The sequence below is a fragment of the Bufo bufo genome, chromosome 8 (genome assembly GCF_905171765.1).
Source record: "Bufo bufo chromosome 8, aBufBuf1.1, whole genome shotgun sequence".
In the NCBI taxonomy this organism is placed as follows: Eukaryota; Metazoa; Chordata; class Amphibia; order Anura; family Bufonidae; genus Bufo; species Bufo bufo.
This window is the reverse complement of record NC_053396.1, coordinates 17,636,327-17,652,609: the sequence shown is the minus strand read 5'-3', so window position 1 is coordinate 17,652,609 and position 16,283 is coordinate 17,636,327. Positions and strand designations below refer to the sequence as shown.

The 16,283-nt window shown below is 48.3% G+C and overlaps 1 protein-coding gene across 1 annotated transcript in view; it reads left to right on the top strand.

Moving 5' to 3' along the window:
• The window catches only part of CCDC187 (coiled-coil domain containing 187), a 61,962-nt gene that overhangs the window by 5,110 nt on the left and 40,569 nt on the right, over positions 1 to 16,283 (top strand). The window contains exons 4-13 of the mRNA XM_040404781.1: positions 1,061 to 1,160; positions 2,423 to 2,519; positions 2,988 to 3,577; positions 4,578 to 4,685; positions 6,778 to 6,876; positions 8,442 to 8,567; positions 8,660 to 9,165; positions 9,670 to 9,779; positions 10,967 to 11,514; positions 11,740 to 11,842. Of these exons, the coding sequence (XP_040260715.1) occupies positions 1,061 to 1,160; positions 2,423 to 2,519; positions 2,988 to 3,577; positions 4,578 to 4,685; positions 6,778 to 6,876; positions 8,442 to 8,567; positions 8,660 to 9,165; positions 9,670 to 9,779; positions 10,967 to 11,514; positions 11,740 to 11,842 (2,387 nt within the window). The remainder of the gene's footprint in view (positions 1 to 1,060; positions 1,161 to 2,422; positions 2,520 to 2,987; positions 3,578 to 4,577; positions 4,686 to 6,777; positions 6,877 to 8,441; positions 8,568 to 8,659; positions 9,166 to 9,669; positions 9,780 to 10,966; positions 11,515 to 11,739; positions 11,843 to 16,283) is intronic.

The window sequence follows — 16,283 nt, the reverse complement described above, 5'->3', positions numbered from 1 at the left end:
TCTGACTTTATCTCCTGCCACTGACTCCATCTGGTCTTGACTCTAAGGTATCTCTCTGGCTTGATTTTGACTTGGCTCTTGGGTTTAGTAGGCCCCTGCACAAGTTAGGGACCGTCGCCAAGTTGAGGGCCGCCAATTAGGGTGGATCATGCAAGTAGGTAGAGACAGTGGTGCTGGTGGAGTACAGGGCTGCAATGTTCCCTACCAAACATAACTGTAGGGGCAGGGCAGGTCCTCCAGAGCAAGAGACGCTCTTTGCATGGCTTTTATAAATTGGACAACCCCTTTTGAAATTGGGTCCCCAATCAATCCTGACTGACTGTGTAGTGGCCCCTCTGTGGGATGGGGAGATAGTCTGTATGCAATTGCTCATTTTCATTGCAACGCCAGTGGTCCTCCGCTGAGAAGTGCTTGGTTGCAAGTGACCGCCGCTGTGGGGGCTCCCAACAGTGATGGCGGAAGACATGCCCAAAAGTAGTCCAATGCTTGCAGGAGAAGATGACCCATTGTATGGTTTTCAGCTGTGTCTGGACGTACCCTTAAACTTTCGGCAGGGGACTTAGCAGCAATCATCACTGGAGGTATCCTTTAGGGTTGGGGTGGTGAATTTAGTGGGGGCACTCAGGGGGCCTTAATAATACTGGGGGCCACTAATGGGTACTGTATTAATACTGGGAGCCCCTAATGGATCATTATTAATACTGGGAGACAATACTGGGGCATTATTAATCCTGGGGGTGCCAATGGGGGCTATTATTTTACTGGGGCCACAGCTCAAGTATTTACATTTTACAACAAAAAAAAAATATCTCATCTGTTGGCTGCGGAAAATATCACTATGAATCCGCACTGAACTTTGACCTCCAGAGCAGATTTTAAATTCACCTTTTGCAAGAAGGGGAAATCCACTGCAAATGTTCAGCTCAATCCGCAGGCAGATTTTGCCACGGATTGAGTGTGGATTTTACTGCGGCTCTGCCCCCAAAACACTCCCATGTGGACGTACCCTTAAAATTCTCTCTGTTTGAACATCATAATTATGGATGCATTTTTGTTTTAGTTACAGAGAATAGAGAACAAGGTTGATGTGCAGAATCAACGTCGTAGACGGGCTCAGAAGGCACGCCGGAGGTTACAGCTTGAAAATAATTCCTTTTCTGGTAAGTCACTGGCTGCAAAATCTTAAAGGGGTGTAACGCAGCGGGTGTGGAGCCACTGTGCCACTGGGAACTCCTGAGGGGCCTGGTTTTCACCTTTTCACTCCCATAATCGGACCTGGCCTTCATTTCAGGGGCCAACAGGTCGCTACCTCTAGGAGTAGTCTCCATTTGGAGGCTGCTGACCCGGGAAGGTCAAGAGACCTGGCAGCAATGGGACAGGCGAAAGTGTGGCCTAAGGCTAGCCGAGGTCAGGAGAGGCACGGGAAGAAAGAACAAGACTGGACAAGCCGGGAACCTTTGCTCAGGCACCTTCCCATTGAGTAATGGCCCTAGGGACTGCTGCCATTGGCTGGGGACATATTAGCCCATATGCTGGCCCTTTAAGAGCCGTGCACACTATAAAGGAATAAGCCATTAGAGCTGCAGAGATGGTGAGTACTCGGGTGCCCATGGTCGCCGGAGGAGTCACCGGCCGGTACGGACCACCAGCATCACAAAGGGTTTCCCATCATAGACATTTATGGCAAATAGGGAATCTTAACCCCTTAAAGGGATTGTCTCACTTCAGCAAATAGCATTTGTTATGTAGAGGAAGTTAATAAAAGCCACTTACTAATGTATTGTGATTGTCCATATTGCTTCCTTTGCTGGCTGGATTCATTTTTCCATCACATTATGCACTGCTCGTTTTCATGGTTAAGACCACCCTGCAATCCATCAGTGGTGGTCATGCTTGCACCAGCCTATGAGAGCTCCCACAATCCCTTCCACCAGAGAGGCCGATATTTTTTCCTATAGTGTGCAAGCACGACCACCACTGATGGATTGCAGGGTGGTCATAACCATGGAAACGAGCAGTGTATAATGTGATGGAAAAATCAATTAAGCCAGCAAAGGAAACAATATGGACAATCACAATACATTAGTAAGTGCCTTGTATTAACTTCCTCTACATATTAAAGGCTATTTGCTGAAGTGAGACAACCCCTTTAAAGCGTATAGCTCTTGGGGTTGCAGGTATTGGAAATTTCAGGTACCACAGCCGCTGAGTTATCCGAGTGTAAAGGGAATGTTATTTACTGAGGCGGCGGGCCAAGAATTGTTTAGTCTTAGATAACTCAGAAATAGATTTGCTGCCACATTGTGTAAGCGGGCAAGCCGAGGCCTGCTCCGAGATATGGGCACAAGATGAAATGCAGCTGTCAGACAGCTAAGGGGGGGCTGCAAGACATGGCTCACACTCAGACATGTTCATTGTCCAGGTCTGGATTCCTGTCCTTCAACCGTCGATGATTCTTCCCATCCAGAGAGACAGGAGATCTATCAGAGGAAACCTGACGAGACCTTCACGCTGCACAGGTGAGAACGGCAAAGTGGCCACACCACAGGACAAGCTTGGCTGTAATATTGGGACTAGAGGTGACCACAAAGGTCATCCAAACCCTGATTTTGGTGGAAGCAGTCGACCATCAGGGGATGTCCTGACCTCCTTTTTTCCCCAGAGCTAAGCCTTGTCAGAGGTGTCTAACATCAGCATCATCATCTAGCATCATCAGCGTTTTTGTGTTTGGAAGAACAGCTGTCAGCTAAAAGAGCGCCCGGTTTGCAGTGTCTAAGATGTATGGCCACCAGATTCAATGCCAGTGCGTTTTCCATATAGATGTCACTGCCGTCAAGTGGTGCCAAGCACCATGTCGTTGCTAGCCACTTTTTGGGGGAGACAAAAAAGCTTCTATCATTAGGGAATATGGGCTAATATAAATCTGCAGCCCATTCGTGGTGTCTAACCCAACCTGACCCTGTTCTTGATTCTTAAATTTTATATAGTGAAGCCAATTTTTTATCCAAGATGGATATACCTTGGGATCTCTCGAGTAGAACAAGGCCTACACCATTTCTGCAAGAAGATAAACCATCTGTAGATAGTTTTCATCGATACAATGTGGGTGAAAATGTGTTGGCGAAGTCAAGCCAGGAAAATTTCAGTTACGGCCAAGTGATGGCTTTAAGAGGTTCCACAGAAGAGTATGTAGACCATGTCCTTGAGCCTTCCAGTCTGGGTCTCCAAACAAACATTGCAGAAGACGAGATGGAAGAAGTAGTCAATCCCTATCCAGCTGAGACCTTTCCACCTTCTGGAACGTATATTAGGCCAAGTTTGTCCCAAGAGAACATCACCTCCTCGCCTTCTACGAAGGTTGACCTCTACGTGGAGAAGCTTGAACACCTGAAGAGTAAATCACCCAAAAGCAAACTTGAAAAACTCAAAGAAAAGATCCAGGAACAAAAAAGACGCCAAGATCTTTCCAAGAGGAATTCAACAAAACCTCATCAGAAACCAGAACCCCATGGCAAACCTCCCATGAAAAGGAAAATTTGCAAAGTGACCTTTGGTCCTCCAGCCCGCTGTCACAAAGGTAAGAATGTCCTCACGTTACTTCACCCTTGAGTCCGGCAATTTCATTTTCTTTTGGAACCGTTTCATCCTCTTTAATTGTCAAGAAGTGCAGATCTATGATCCGGAGCCTGGTTGAGATGTAGAAATATGTTGAAGGGCCTATATTTCATAGTCTTATTTTCTTGGGAGGTGCATTAGACAAAAGGTCCATTTGTCACGGCACGCTGGCTCTTGATGAACTGGCGAAGTGAAGGAATGAGTATTGTGTCTGTATTTATTTTATATCCCAAGAAATCACTTCAGACCTTATCATTTTAACTCCTTCAGGGCCTTGGCAAAGCTGATCATGCTTGATATGGGGAGGTTGAAAATGGGGAGTATGTGTTAGAAATACGAGTACTAGGGATTGGCGGTGAAATATGGAGGGATGGCATCCAGAAACCCCTGCCTTGGGCACCAAGAGAGCTTGTCCCACCCCTGCTGCTGATAGCTTGTTAAGGGTCCATTCACACATCCGTATGTGTTTTGCGGATCTGCAAAACACGGACAACGGCAATGTGTGTTCCGCATTTTGCGGTCCGCACATCGCTGGCACTATAAAAGAAAATGCTAATCTTGTCCGCAATTGTGGACAGGAATAGGACATGTTCTATTTTTTGGGGGAACGGAATTGCGGACCCAGAAGTGCGGATCCGCATTTCCGGATCCGGACAGCACATAGTGTGGCGCAGTAGAAATCAATGGGTCCGCAATTCCGTTCTGCAAAATGCGGAACAGAATTGCGGACGTGTGAATGGAGCCTAAAGGTGTTATCCGATTACAGCAACTTAATCCCTATGCACAGGATAGAGGATAAGGTCATCAGTATCTGATTAGTTGGGGTCCGACACCCGGGACCCCCGCCGATCAGCTGTTTGAGAAGGCAGCGGCGATCACAGTAGTGCCGCGGCCTTCTCTCGTGACCTATCTGCTTACTTTAGAAGAAATTCTAGCAGGTAACGTCTAGGATTTTCTCTTAGGGTTTAGCACTGGAGATGCAGAATCAGTCCCCATCAATAGTGAAGAAAAGGCTATAAAAAGAGAGAAAGAAAATTTGAAGACGTTCCCCAAGAATCAAGGAGATGTTGGTAAGTGGATCTCTGCAAATGGTAACTCTACGGCCTCGTGCACAGGTCCATATTACAAATCTGCTTTAGATGTATAATCATACAATGGCATATGTCACCCATAGGTTCCCATGGTAAAAAAATGTACATATAGAGTCAGGTCCATAAATATTGGGACATGGACGCAATTGTAACATTTTTGGCTCTATACACCACCACAATGGATTTGAAATGAAATGAACAAGACGTGCTTTACCTGCAGACTGTCAGCTGTAATTTGAGGGGATTTACATCCAAATCAGGTGAACGGTGCAGGAATTACAGCAGTTTGCATCTGTGCCTCCCACTTGTTAAGGGGCCAAAAGTAATGGGACAGAATAATAATCATAAATCAAACTTTCACTTTTTAATCCTTTGCAGTCAATTACAGCCTGAAGTCTGGAACGCATAGACATCACCAGACGCTGGGTCTCATCCCTGGTGATGCTCTGCCAGGCCTCTACTGCAACTGTCTTCAGTTCCTGCTTGTTCTTGGGGCATTTTCCCTTCAGTTTTGTCTTCAGCAAGTGAACTGCTCAATCGGATTCAGGTCCGGGGATTGACTCGGCCATTGCAGAACATTCCACTTCTTTCCCTTATAAAACTCTTTGGTTGCTTTTGCAGTATGCTTTGGGTCATTGTCCATCTGCACTGTGAAGCGCCGTCCAATGAGTTCTGAAGCATTTGGCTGAATAGGAGCAGATAATATTGCCCGAAACACTTTAGAATTCATCCTGCTGCTTTTGTCAGCAGTCACATCATCAATAAATACAAGAGAAGCAGTTCCATTGGCAGCCATACATGCCCACACCATGACACTACCACCACCATGCTTCACTGATGAGCTGGTATGCTTAGGATCATGAGCAGTTCCTTTCCTTCTCCATACTCTTCTCTTCCCATCACTCTGGTACAAGTTGATCTTGGTCTCATCTGTCCATAGGATGTTGTTCCAGAACTGTGAAGGCTTTTTTAGATGTCATTTGGCAAACTCTAATCTGGCCTTCCTGTTTTTGAGGCTCACCAATGGTTTACATCTTGTGGTGAACCCTCTGTATTCACTCTGGTGAAGTCTTCTCTTGATTGTTGACTTTGACACACATACACCTACCTCCTGGAGAGTGTTCTTGATCTGGCCAACTGTTGTGAAGGGCGTTTTCTTTACCAGGGAAAGAATTCTTCGGTCATCCACCCCAGTTGTTTTCCGTGGTCTTCCAGGTCTTTTGGTGTTGCTGAGCTCACCGATGCGTTCCTTCTTTTTAAGAATGTTCCAAACAGTTGTTTTGGCCGCGCCTAATGTTTTTGCTATCTCTCTGATGGGTTTGTTGTGTTTTTCAGCCTAATGATGGCTTGCTTCACTGATGGTGACAGCTCTTTGGATATCTTCTTGAGAGTTGACAGCAACAGATTCCAAATGCAAATAGCAGACTGGAAATGACCTCTGGACCTTTTATCTTCTCATTGTAATTGGGACAATGAGGGAATAACACACACCCGGCCATGGAGCAGCTGAGAAGCCAATTGTCCCATTACTTTTGGTCCCTTAACAAGTGGGAGGCACATATGCAAACTGTTGTAATTCCTGCACCGTTCACCTGATTTTGATGTAAATACCCTCAGATTAAAGCTGACAGTCTGCAGGTAAAGCACATCTTGTTAGTTTCATTTCAAATCCATTGTGGTGGTGTATAGAGCCAAAAATGTTAGAATTGTGTTGATGTCCCAATATTTATGGACCTGATTGTAGCACGTATGCCTGCTACCCTTATGGAGGCCAAAAGGGCACGCGTTGCCTCTGTCTGGTGAACACGGCCCCATGGAGAGCTATAAATGCTGAATGTAAGGCCTTGGTGAAAATTCTTACACCTTCTCTGCTGCAAGTTGCATAATGCTACCATAGTGGTGAATGGAGGGTGGCTCTCTGTTCACATCAGGGGCCCCGTTCTGGAGACAGGAACAAGTCCCAGAGGTGGGACCTGCACCTGTCTGACATTGATGGCCTATCCTAGCGATATGCCATCAGTATCTGAGACGAGGAGTCCGTAGCATGTTTTTTCTTTTTTTTTTCCGCCAGCCTTCAGATGTTCCAGAGGGAAACTAAAAAGCAAGAGTCCGGTTACCAGAAAACTCTCCTTTCAATCGCCATCTCCGGAGAGGAACGCAAAACCTTCCGGTGAGTTTACAAAAAGTACGACCATGTGACGGTTTTGCATTGCAATGGGTGCACAGCTCCCAGCAGAAAACCGGCAGAGCTGCAGTCATCATGTGTGGTGCCAGGGATGCCTAGCCGGGGATGCATGTGCACTTTGTAGGTTGCCTAGCTGCACCACTTGGCATGCGGTAATAGCTGCGACCTCCTCCTACGTGCTACTATTTGTCAGAGCTTGTATGTATATCCAGGGGGTCAGCAACCTCCGACTGTTGTGAAACTACACCTCCCAGAAGGCTCGATTCTCTTGTGTGGGGAAAGCAGAGAAGGTGTGCATGCTGGGAGTTGTAGTTTCACAACAGCTGGGGTGCTGGAGTTTGCAGATCCATAGTATATGATATATACAGACTGCTGCTGTAATCCCAGGGGCATGGCTTGGGGGGAGTGGGTGGAGGAAGGCGCATACGCCAGGGGGGGTGCCAACAGGTCCCTCTGCAGTCTATGGCATCCGGGCAGCACCTAAGACATGGCAGCCAGTCAGAGGGGTAACCTGAAGTTTTGGGCTCCAATGCAAAATCTGTAATAATCGCCACCGTGGGATACTGCTACATCTGCTCCCCTTATGATTATGACCCTCTACTGCTCCTCCTGTCAATCACATCCAGGTCAGGATTAGGGCTTGGGTTGTGGCTAGTTAAGCCTTTGACCCCCTGTCATCACCTGCTGTCCTGCTCAGGTTATGATGAAGATTTGTAGTTCCCCAGTATAGAAATCCCCTTTAGGCGCAGCCTATTAATGGTCCCAGGAATGCACGGCCATTGTAGAATTAACATAACGAGGGAGCGTGTCGGTGTTTAAAAATGCATAAAATATGAAATTTAGGAATTTAATGGATTTGAAAAATGGTCCTGTTCCCCGCTGGGACTGGCCCCTAAGATCGTGGTCTGATACAGCATTTGTCATCGCAGCTGCGAGTGTCAAGGACTCCTTTTTGGTCATTAGTTTCTGTCAGCGGTGACGGCGGGACAGAGCCGCGGCTAAGATAAATGGGAGTTCAAAGGTCGGCGTCCGACGTGATGAATTGGGAGTCGAGAAATTTGCTGGCGTTAACGAAAAATTAATTTGCACTTTGGCGAGAAAGTAACACTAGACACAAGAAGGCGAGAGGTGACGCAGGAGCCATAGCACCTGCAGGAGTCAAAACTATCATCATAAAAGCATTCACCCCCCATCAGCAGCAGCTTCTCCCTCCATAGCAATGGCAGCCTCTTATGGGGGTTGTCTCATGAAGGCAAACCCTGTCCATACGCCTTGGATGTCAAAGTGGGGGCTCTCTAGCTCAGGACACCCCTCTATGAGCCAGAACTGGTGGACTCGAGCCATCCATGTTGTCTCATCACAGGCGACCTCTTCAATATAGGGTCTATCCAGCTTCAGGGTCCTCAGCCAAAATTATCTGTTGGCCGGGGTCTTGAATCTAGCATGCACATACATTACACAATCAGAATGGTGTAATGCTTGGTTTTGCCTGTTGGGGCGCTGCACTCAATATGAAGACATTTGTGCATTGACTTTCTCTGCATGTTCAGGTCTTTATGGAGCTTCAGCATGGAGAGAAGGACAGAGACTCGTCCAGAAGATATTAGGGCCGTCACCGGTCACATTGTTGAAACATTATTCACCTAAGGCAGATAACCCAAAATCTATGCAGACGGGTAGAGTATAATCTATCTATTTATCTCATATCTACCTTATATCTAAAAACATTTTCTTTCTTTCCTAACTATCTATCATTCTCTGTTTACAGGAAGCTGCAGAAGATGCCAGAAGATGGGATCACCCAAGCAGCAGCCCAACAGCGATAAGTTTGTGAAAGGAAGAATAGATAGTTGCCAGGTCAGAGCTGAAGGACATCAGTCAAGACCTGGATGTGAAATGTCTGGTAAAGATGGAGAGAAACCAGGAAATAGTAATAGATCAAAGAGTTTTTCTCCAAAAAGACCCCATGCCGCCACCAACAACATGGAGAAGAGGCCCCTTGGAAAGGAAAACGTCGGGGACAACCATGAGGTTCAACCCAATGGTGACAAAAGACGAAATTACAGCGTGGAGCAAATCCGAGACTTCATGAAGAAGAAGGCGGTGGAAAGACAGAAGATTGAGCGTGAGAACCATATGAAGATGAAGAAAGCTCTGCAGACGAGGAAGGAACAATTGGATAATGTGATTAAGAAGCAGAAAGAGGCTTTTCCACCAAAGAGAGGAGGCGGAAGCCCTACTGTGCCCTGGAAGAACGTCCGGAGACAACCTGGTGTACGTATCCAAGAAAGACGCTGGCCACGAGACAACCACATATAGCAGGGATGGCCAACCTGAGGCTCTCCAGCTGTTGCAAAACTACAACTCCGAGACTGCCTACAGCAGGGCATGGTGGGAGTTGTAGTTTTACAACAGCTGGTAGGTTGGCCATCCCTGACATATAGGAACAACACCAGGCAGTGCCGTGGTCTGGAACCTGTGGCTCTCCAAATGTTGCAGTACTACAACTCCCAGCATGCTCTGACAGGACATGGGGTTGTTTAAGGCAGGCAAACCTTTTAAAGGGTTCTTCCAGGAGCAGAATATTGGTGACCTATCCTCAGGATAGGTCATCAGTATGTGATCGGTGGGGGTCCGACTTCCGGAACCCCCCGCCAATCAGCTGTTTAGAGAGGCTGTGGCGTTCAGCTGAGCCCTGCGGCCTCTTTCTCTGCACTTTGATTGACGGGGCCAGGCATAATGATGTGTTATTTATATAAGTCTTTATCCTTATTTTAGCCCCTTGACTGTGACTTTGACTTAAAGGAGGTGGAAAAAGTCAGAAAAAACCTCTCTGAGTGGCTTCATGTAACCTCCAATGACTTACTGAGAGAAGACGATAGATCAAGGTATAGTAATTCGGATTATAATACCAACGCCTCTGCTATTACCAGGGAATTTTAATATTTTTTAACCTATTTAAATTTTTTGGTTGTAGATTTTTTGTTCCGTTTCCCTGATTATGGAGACGGCCATCTTGCGTGAGCTGCTGATAACAGCATTTGGAGATATGCTTTACAGTAGACACAATAGACTGGAGATGTTCAAGGTTTTCTATAGGAGAGTATGGTGGGCGTGCTCTGTGACCTGTGCAAAGGTCATTGTGCAGGGAGGAGGGCGAGCTGTGTCTATCACCTATTGTGAATGGTGGATCCTGTGTTTATTTTTATGTAGGTGTTATCTATAAAGGTGACCATTCTAAAATTGGCCTTACCCCTTCAGTAGCTTTTTCGGCCAACAGCTGTTCCTCCTGCATCCTCTATACACATGCACACTCGGTTGGGCCAAGCTTGCATATTTCTCAGCGGAGAGAAGGGAAGACATTGGATCCTGTGTTATTTATATATAGGTGTTATCTATAAAGATGACCGTTCTATAGGTGGCCATATCGCTTCAGTAACTAGTTCAGCCGACAGCTGTTCCTCCTGGCTCCAATATACACATGCACACTCGGTTGGGCCAAGCTTGGATATTTTCTCAGTCAAGAGAAGTGAAGCCGTTGAATTATGTGTTCTTTATATCTAGGTGTTATCTATAAAGGTGACCATTCTATAGGTGGCCATACCCCTTCAGCAGCTCATTCGGCCGACCGCTGTTCTTCCTGGATCCTCTATACACATGCACTCTGAGTTGGGCCACTGGCAAGAGGGGAAGACAGTGGATCCTGTGTTATCTATATATAGGTGTTATCTATAAAGGTGGGCATTCTATAGGTGGCCATACCCCTTCAGTAGCTTGTTCAGCCGACCGCTGTTCCTCCTGGCTCTTGTATACAAATGCACACTCGGTTGGGCCAAGCTTCCATATTTTTTCCATTGGGATAGCTGGAGACAGTGGATGCTGTTATTCGTATATAGGTGTTATCTATACAGGTGGCCATACCCCTTCAGTAGCTGTCCGCCCAGCAATCATTCGCGACAGTTGTTCCTCCTGAATCCCCTATACACATGAGCTCTCTGTTGGGAAGAAGGCCCCACACACGCTTCTGGTGGTGGCTAAATTTATTCTCTTCTTGTATTATTTTGTAAAATTACAGCAACGAAAAAACTAAAAAACAGAAGACGGACATCCCGTCAAAGGATGAGCACTCCAGCCCACTCCGACTTCAAGACTTGGCTCCCGTTCCCACCATGAGCCGAGAAATCCAGGTCAAGGATGTTATCTCCTCGAGAGATCTGAGTGATGATGGCTTACCTTCTCACAAAGCCTCTGACTTCTTCTCTCAGTGTGGATCCCACCAGGAGCGTCTACGTGCAATACTGACCACAGCTAAGGACCTGGGTAGGAGGGTTGAGCTGGAGTGTAACAAACTTGGGTCTCCAACCCTTGACCAACACTCACATGTGTCCTCACCTTCTCCTTGTTCACCTCCACAAATGACGTCAGCATCTGGTAAATATCCCATTGTGGATGAGCCAATTGATGGTCAAACTGAGAAACATCTCCACGTAAATACAGGGAAGACCCCAGAAGAAAAGGAATTCATCTTTCCTACGTCTGTAGACTCTGCTGTGTGCTGGACCAAAGATGGTACAAAGGTTTCTATTGGACCTTCTGAGACATACAAACATGGCAGGAAGAAAGGTATGTGTCTCTTAGTATATAGCATGCTAGTACATTTTTTATTTTTATGCTTTTACCTGCTGGAAAATTGCTGAAGAGGTAAGAATTAAAGCCTGTGTTCTCCTTTGAACATGACTGTACATATATATAGGGAGTTTTTTGGCCCCTCATTTGCCAACTCCCGTCAGCGTAAGCAACAAGGCTGTTTTTTTCCTTATATAATTAATCATATTCTGTTTTTCCCAGAATACACAGAGAAAACCACACCTCAAGCCAAAAGGCTCCATCCACAAGTTCACAGCGAAAAACCACAGAAAAGTGGTTTCATCTGTGGATCTGCCAGCACAAGGTGAGGACCTGTTTATTTTGGAGGCTTGTAGACCTAGGGATGTTGTGGCTCTCATTTTCATCCATGAGCGCTCTTGTGCTTTTATACACCTGATTATTACAGTGTGCCCACCTACCATGTGCCTACACCACATAATAGACTGCCCCCATACCTCCTCCTTCTTATACACTGCCCCCATACCTCCTCCTTCTCAAAGACTGCCCCCATACCTCCTCCTTCTCAGAGACTGCCCCCATACCTCCTCCTTCTCATAGACTGCCCCCCTACCTTCTCCTTCTCATAGACTGCCCCCATACCTCCTCCTTCTCAAAGACTGCCCCCATACCTCCTCCTTCTCATAGACTGCCCCCATACCTCCTCCTTCTCATAGACTGCCCCCATACCTTCTCCTTCTCATAGACTGCCCCCATACCTCCTCCTTCTCATAGACTGCCCCCCTACCTTCTCCTTCTCATAGACTGCCCCCATACCTCCTCCTTCTTATACACTGCCCCCATACCTCCTCCTTCTCATAGACTGCCCCCATACCTCCTCCTTCTCATAGACTGCCCCCATACCTCCTCCTTCTCATAGACTGCCCCCATACCTCCTCCTTCTCAAAGACTGCCCCTATACCTCCACCTTCTCATAGACTGCCCCCATACCTCCTCCTTCTCATAGACTGCCCCCATACCTTCTCCTTCTCATAGACTGCCCCCATACCTCCTCCTTCTCATAGACTGCCCCCATACCTCCTCCTTCTCATAGACTGCCCCCATACCTTCTCCTTCTCATAGACTGCCCCCATACCTCCTCCTTCTCAAAGACTGCCCCCATACCTCCTCCTTCTCATACACTGCCCCCATACCTCCTCCTTCTCATAGACTGCCCCCATACCTCCTCCTTCTCATAGACTGCCCCCATACCTCCTCCTTCTCATACACTGCCCCCATACCTCCTCCTTCTCATAGACTGCCCCCATACCTTCTCCTTCTCATAGACTGCCCCCATACCTCCTCCTTCTCAAAGACTGCCCCCATACCTCCTCCTTCTCATAGACTGCCCCCATACCTCCTCCTCCTCATACACTGCCCCCATACCTCCTCCTTCTCATACACTGCCCCCATACCTCCTCCTTCTCATAGACTGCCCCCATACCTCATCCTTCTCATAGACTGCCCCCATACCTCCTCCTCCTCATACACTGCCCCCATACCTCCTCCTCCTCATACACTGCCCCCATACCTCCTCCTTCTCAAAGACTGCCCCCATACCTCCTCCTCCTCATACACTGCCCCCATACCTCCTCCTCCTCATACACTGCCCCCATACCTCCTCCTCCTCATACACTGCCCCCATACCTCCTCCTTCTCATAGACTGCCCCCATACCTCCTCCTTCTCATAGACTGCCCCCATAACTCCTCCTTCTCATACACTGCCCCATACCTCCTCCTTCTCATAGACTGCCCCCCATTTCTCCTCCTTCTCATAGACTGCCCCCCATTTCTCCTCCTTCTCATAGACTGCCCCCCATATCTCCTCCTTGCCATAGACTGCCCCCCATTTCTCCTCCTTCTCATAGACTGCCCTCATACTTTCTCCTTCCCATAGACTGCCCCCCATTTCTCATCCGTCTCATTGGGGGACGCAGGGCTGCTGTGGAGTCGGTAGATAAATGCTCCGACTCCAACTCTGACTCCTCAGTTTTTGGTACTTCCGACTCCGACTCCTCTGTATTTAATATGCAAATGTATTTTATACATTCCTTGAAGGAAAGAAAGGCAACATACAGCTGTTCCACCAAGTTCTTCTAAGCTCTTATAGCAGAGAGAGGTCGTTGGGCAGAAGCTGCTGCCTTCTCCATTGTGTGCTGATCTTCTGCTGAAGATAGGGCAGTGGGGGGATCCAGGACGGGGCATTTATTGTAAAACATGATTTCCCTAGTAGAATCCCATAGTCATGTTTAAAGTTTAAAGAGGACCTTTCACCGATCCTGACATTGTGAACTAAGTATCATGACATATACAGTGGCGCCCGGGGATCTCACTGCACTTACTATTATCCCTGGGCGCCGCTCCGTTCTCCTGCTATGTCCTCCGGTATGTTCGGGGACTTGTTTATAGTAGGCGGAGTCTGCCCTTGTAGTGTGGGCATCCCAGGCTGTGAGCTGTGCGCTGCGATTGGCCAGCGCTACAGCCTAGCAGAAGGAGACGCCCGCAGAACAAGGGCAGACTCCGCCTACTATAAACTAGTCCCCGCCTCCTGATCCTGAAATACTGCGCAAGATTTCTGGCGGCCGACAGGAAGAAGAACGGGGTATTTCTTGAAGGTAGAAGATGACGAGGGGGCAGAACCGTTTGCCGGGGCTGTGGGGGGTTATTTCAGGATCAGGAGGCGTTCTTGGGCTTCAAATTAAGGCGGGTTGGGCACTGCAGGGGGGCATCACTGGGCTCCAGAGAGGGACAAAAACGCCCCTCTGGGCACCTTGCAGCTTCATTAGCGAATCAGAAAAAGAGCTTTTTTTATCAAAAGGACAAAACGAAATAAAGTAAGAAGACCACTGCAGGAAATAAGGTACTTTAGTGAACATGGCGATGGTGACAGCTTAAAATGCTAAAAGCAGGTGACAGATTCCCTTTAATTATAACTTTTTGTGAATTGGGACATTTCAACTTGCTTTTTTTTATTCCAATTTAAATTTAGTAGGAGTCTGAGTCGGTTGATTTTTGCAGACTCCAGGTACCCCAAATTGCCTCCGACTCCAGAGCCCTGGCTTTGACCATGGGCATAGCTGTTGCCGCTAGGAAGCGGACACTAAGCACACAAAGTGTGAGCTCCTCTCTTTTCGGCTATACCCTTCCTGCAGGGACCCAGCTAATCAGTTTTAGCCTAGTGTCTGTAGGAGGCAGACCTTACAGCCGGTGTTTGCCTCTACATGGATGAGCAAGGCTGTGGGAGAGTGGGCAAGTAATTTACGTCAGGGTCTCGACTCAGAAGTCCCCTCGGGGGAACTTGTAGTCGTGGCCTTGCAGCTCTCGCATGCCAGTGCATATATTTGTGGACGCGGCCAGGTTTATGGCTCGCGCGTCAGCCCTGTTGGTGGTTATTCGCCGTACCCTTTGGCTTTCCTGCTGGGCGGCAGATAATGCCGGACCCTGACGGCCCTCCCCTTTACCGGCGGCAGACTTTTTGGTAAGAGCCTGGATGAGATCATTTCGGACGCTACAGGTGGTAAGAGCACGCATTTACTTCAGAACAGGGGGCGGCCGCAGGCCAGAAGCGCAAGCCTTCCTTCAAGCCGCGGCCTTCCTGGCATTCCCGTCAACAGGGCTCCAAGTCCTTTAACCCTAAGAACTCCGCTGCATGACGGGCAGCTCCCTGCGCCCTCCGTTCGGCAAGGTGTGATTGTTCCGGTTCCTGTGCAAGACCGTTTTCAGGGGTTTTACTCAAATCTCTTTGTGGTTCCCAAAAAAGAGGGGGCGGTCCATCCCATTCTGGACCTCAAGGCGCTCAACCGTTTCCTTCGCGTCCGCAGATTCCGGATGGAGTCACTGAGGTCGGTCATTGCGTCCATGGAACCGGGGGAGTACCTGTCCTCGATAGACATCAAGGACGCTTATCTTCACGTACCCATATGAGTCAGTCATCAGAGGTTTCCCTGGTTCGCAGTGGGTCCATTTCACTACCAATTTGTAGCCCTCCCGTTCGGCCTGGCCACGGCTCCCAGGGTCTTTACGAAGGTTCTGGCGGCAGTCGTGGCGATCCCTTACTTAGACGACATCCTGGTGAAGGGTCCGTTGTTCCGGGTGACGGAGGACAGCTTGAACATTGTTCTAGACACCCTGGAGCGCTTCGGATGGATCGTGAACAGGCAGAATTCTTGTCTTTATCCATCGCAGCGATTGACTTATCTGGACATGGTACTGGACACTTGTCAGGCCAAGGTATTCTTGCCTCCAGAAAAACTATCCGCTCTCCGTATTCAGATTCTTCCCTTGTTGCAGCCAGCTCCGGTTCCCATTCGTCGCTGCATGCGGGCTCTGGGGCACATGGTCTCTGCCTTCGAAACAGTTCCCTATGCTTCATTCCATACCAGAACGCTTCAGCGAGCCATTCTGTCCAGCTGGGATCGCTCCCCAGCCTCCTTGGATCGGCCAATGCGTCTCCTTGCCCCAGTGTGCCGGGCCCCCAGATGGTGGAGGACCTCTCCGATGGTGACATGGGGGCGCTCATTCCTCCCTTTCCGTTGGAAGGTGTTAACAACGGACGCAAGCCTCATGGGGGTGGGGGGGAGTGTTGGAAAATCTCTCGGTCCAGGGGGTATGGTCATGCGAGGAGCGCTCCCTTCCAATCAATGTTCTGGAGTTAAGGGCGATTCGGCTCTCTCTGCGACACTGGGCCGACCATCTCAGGGGTTGTCTGGTGCGGGTGCAGTCCGACAACTCCACGGCGGTGGCATAC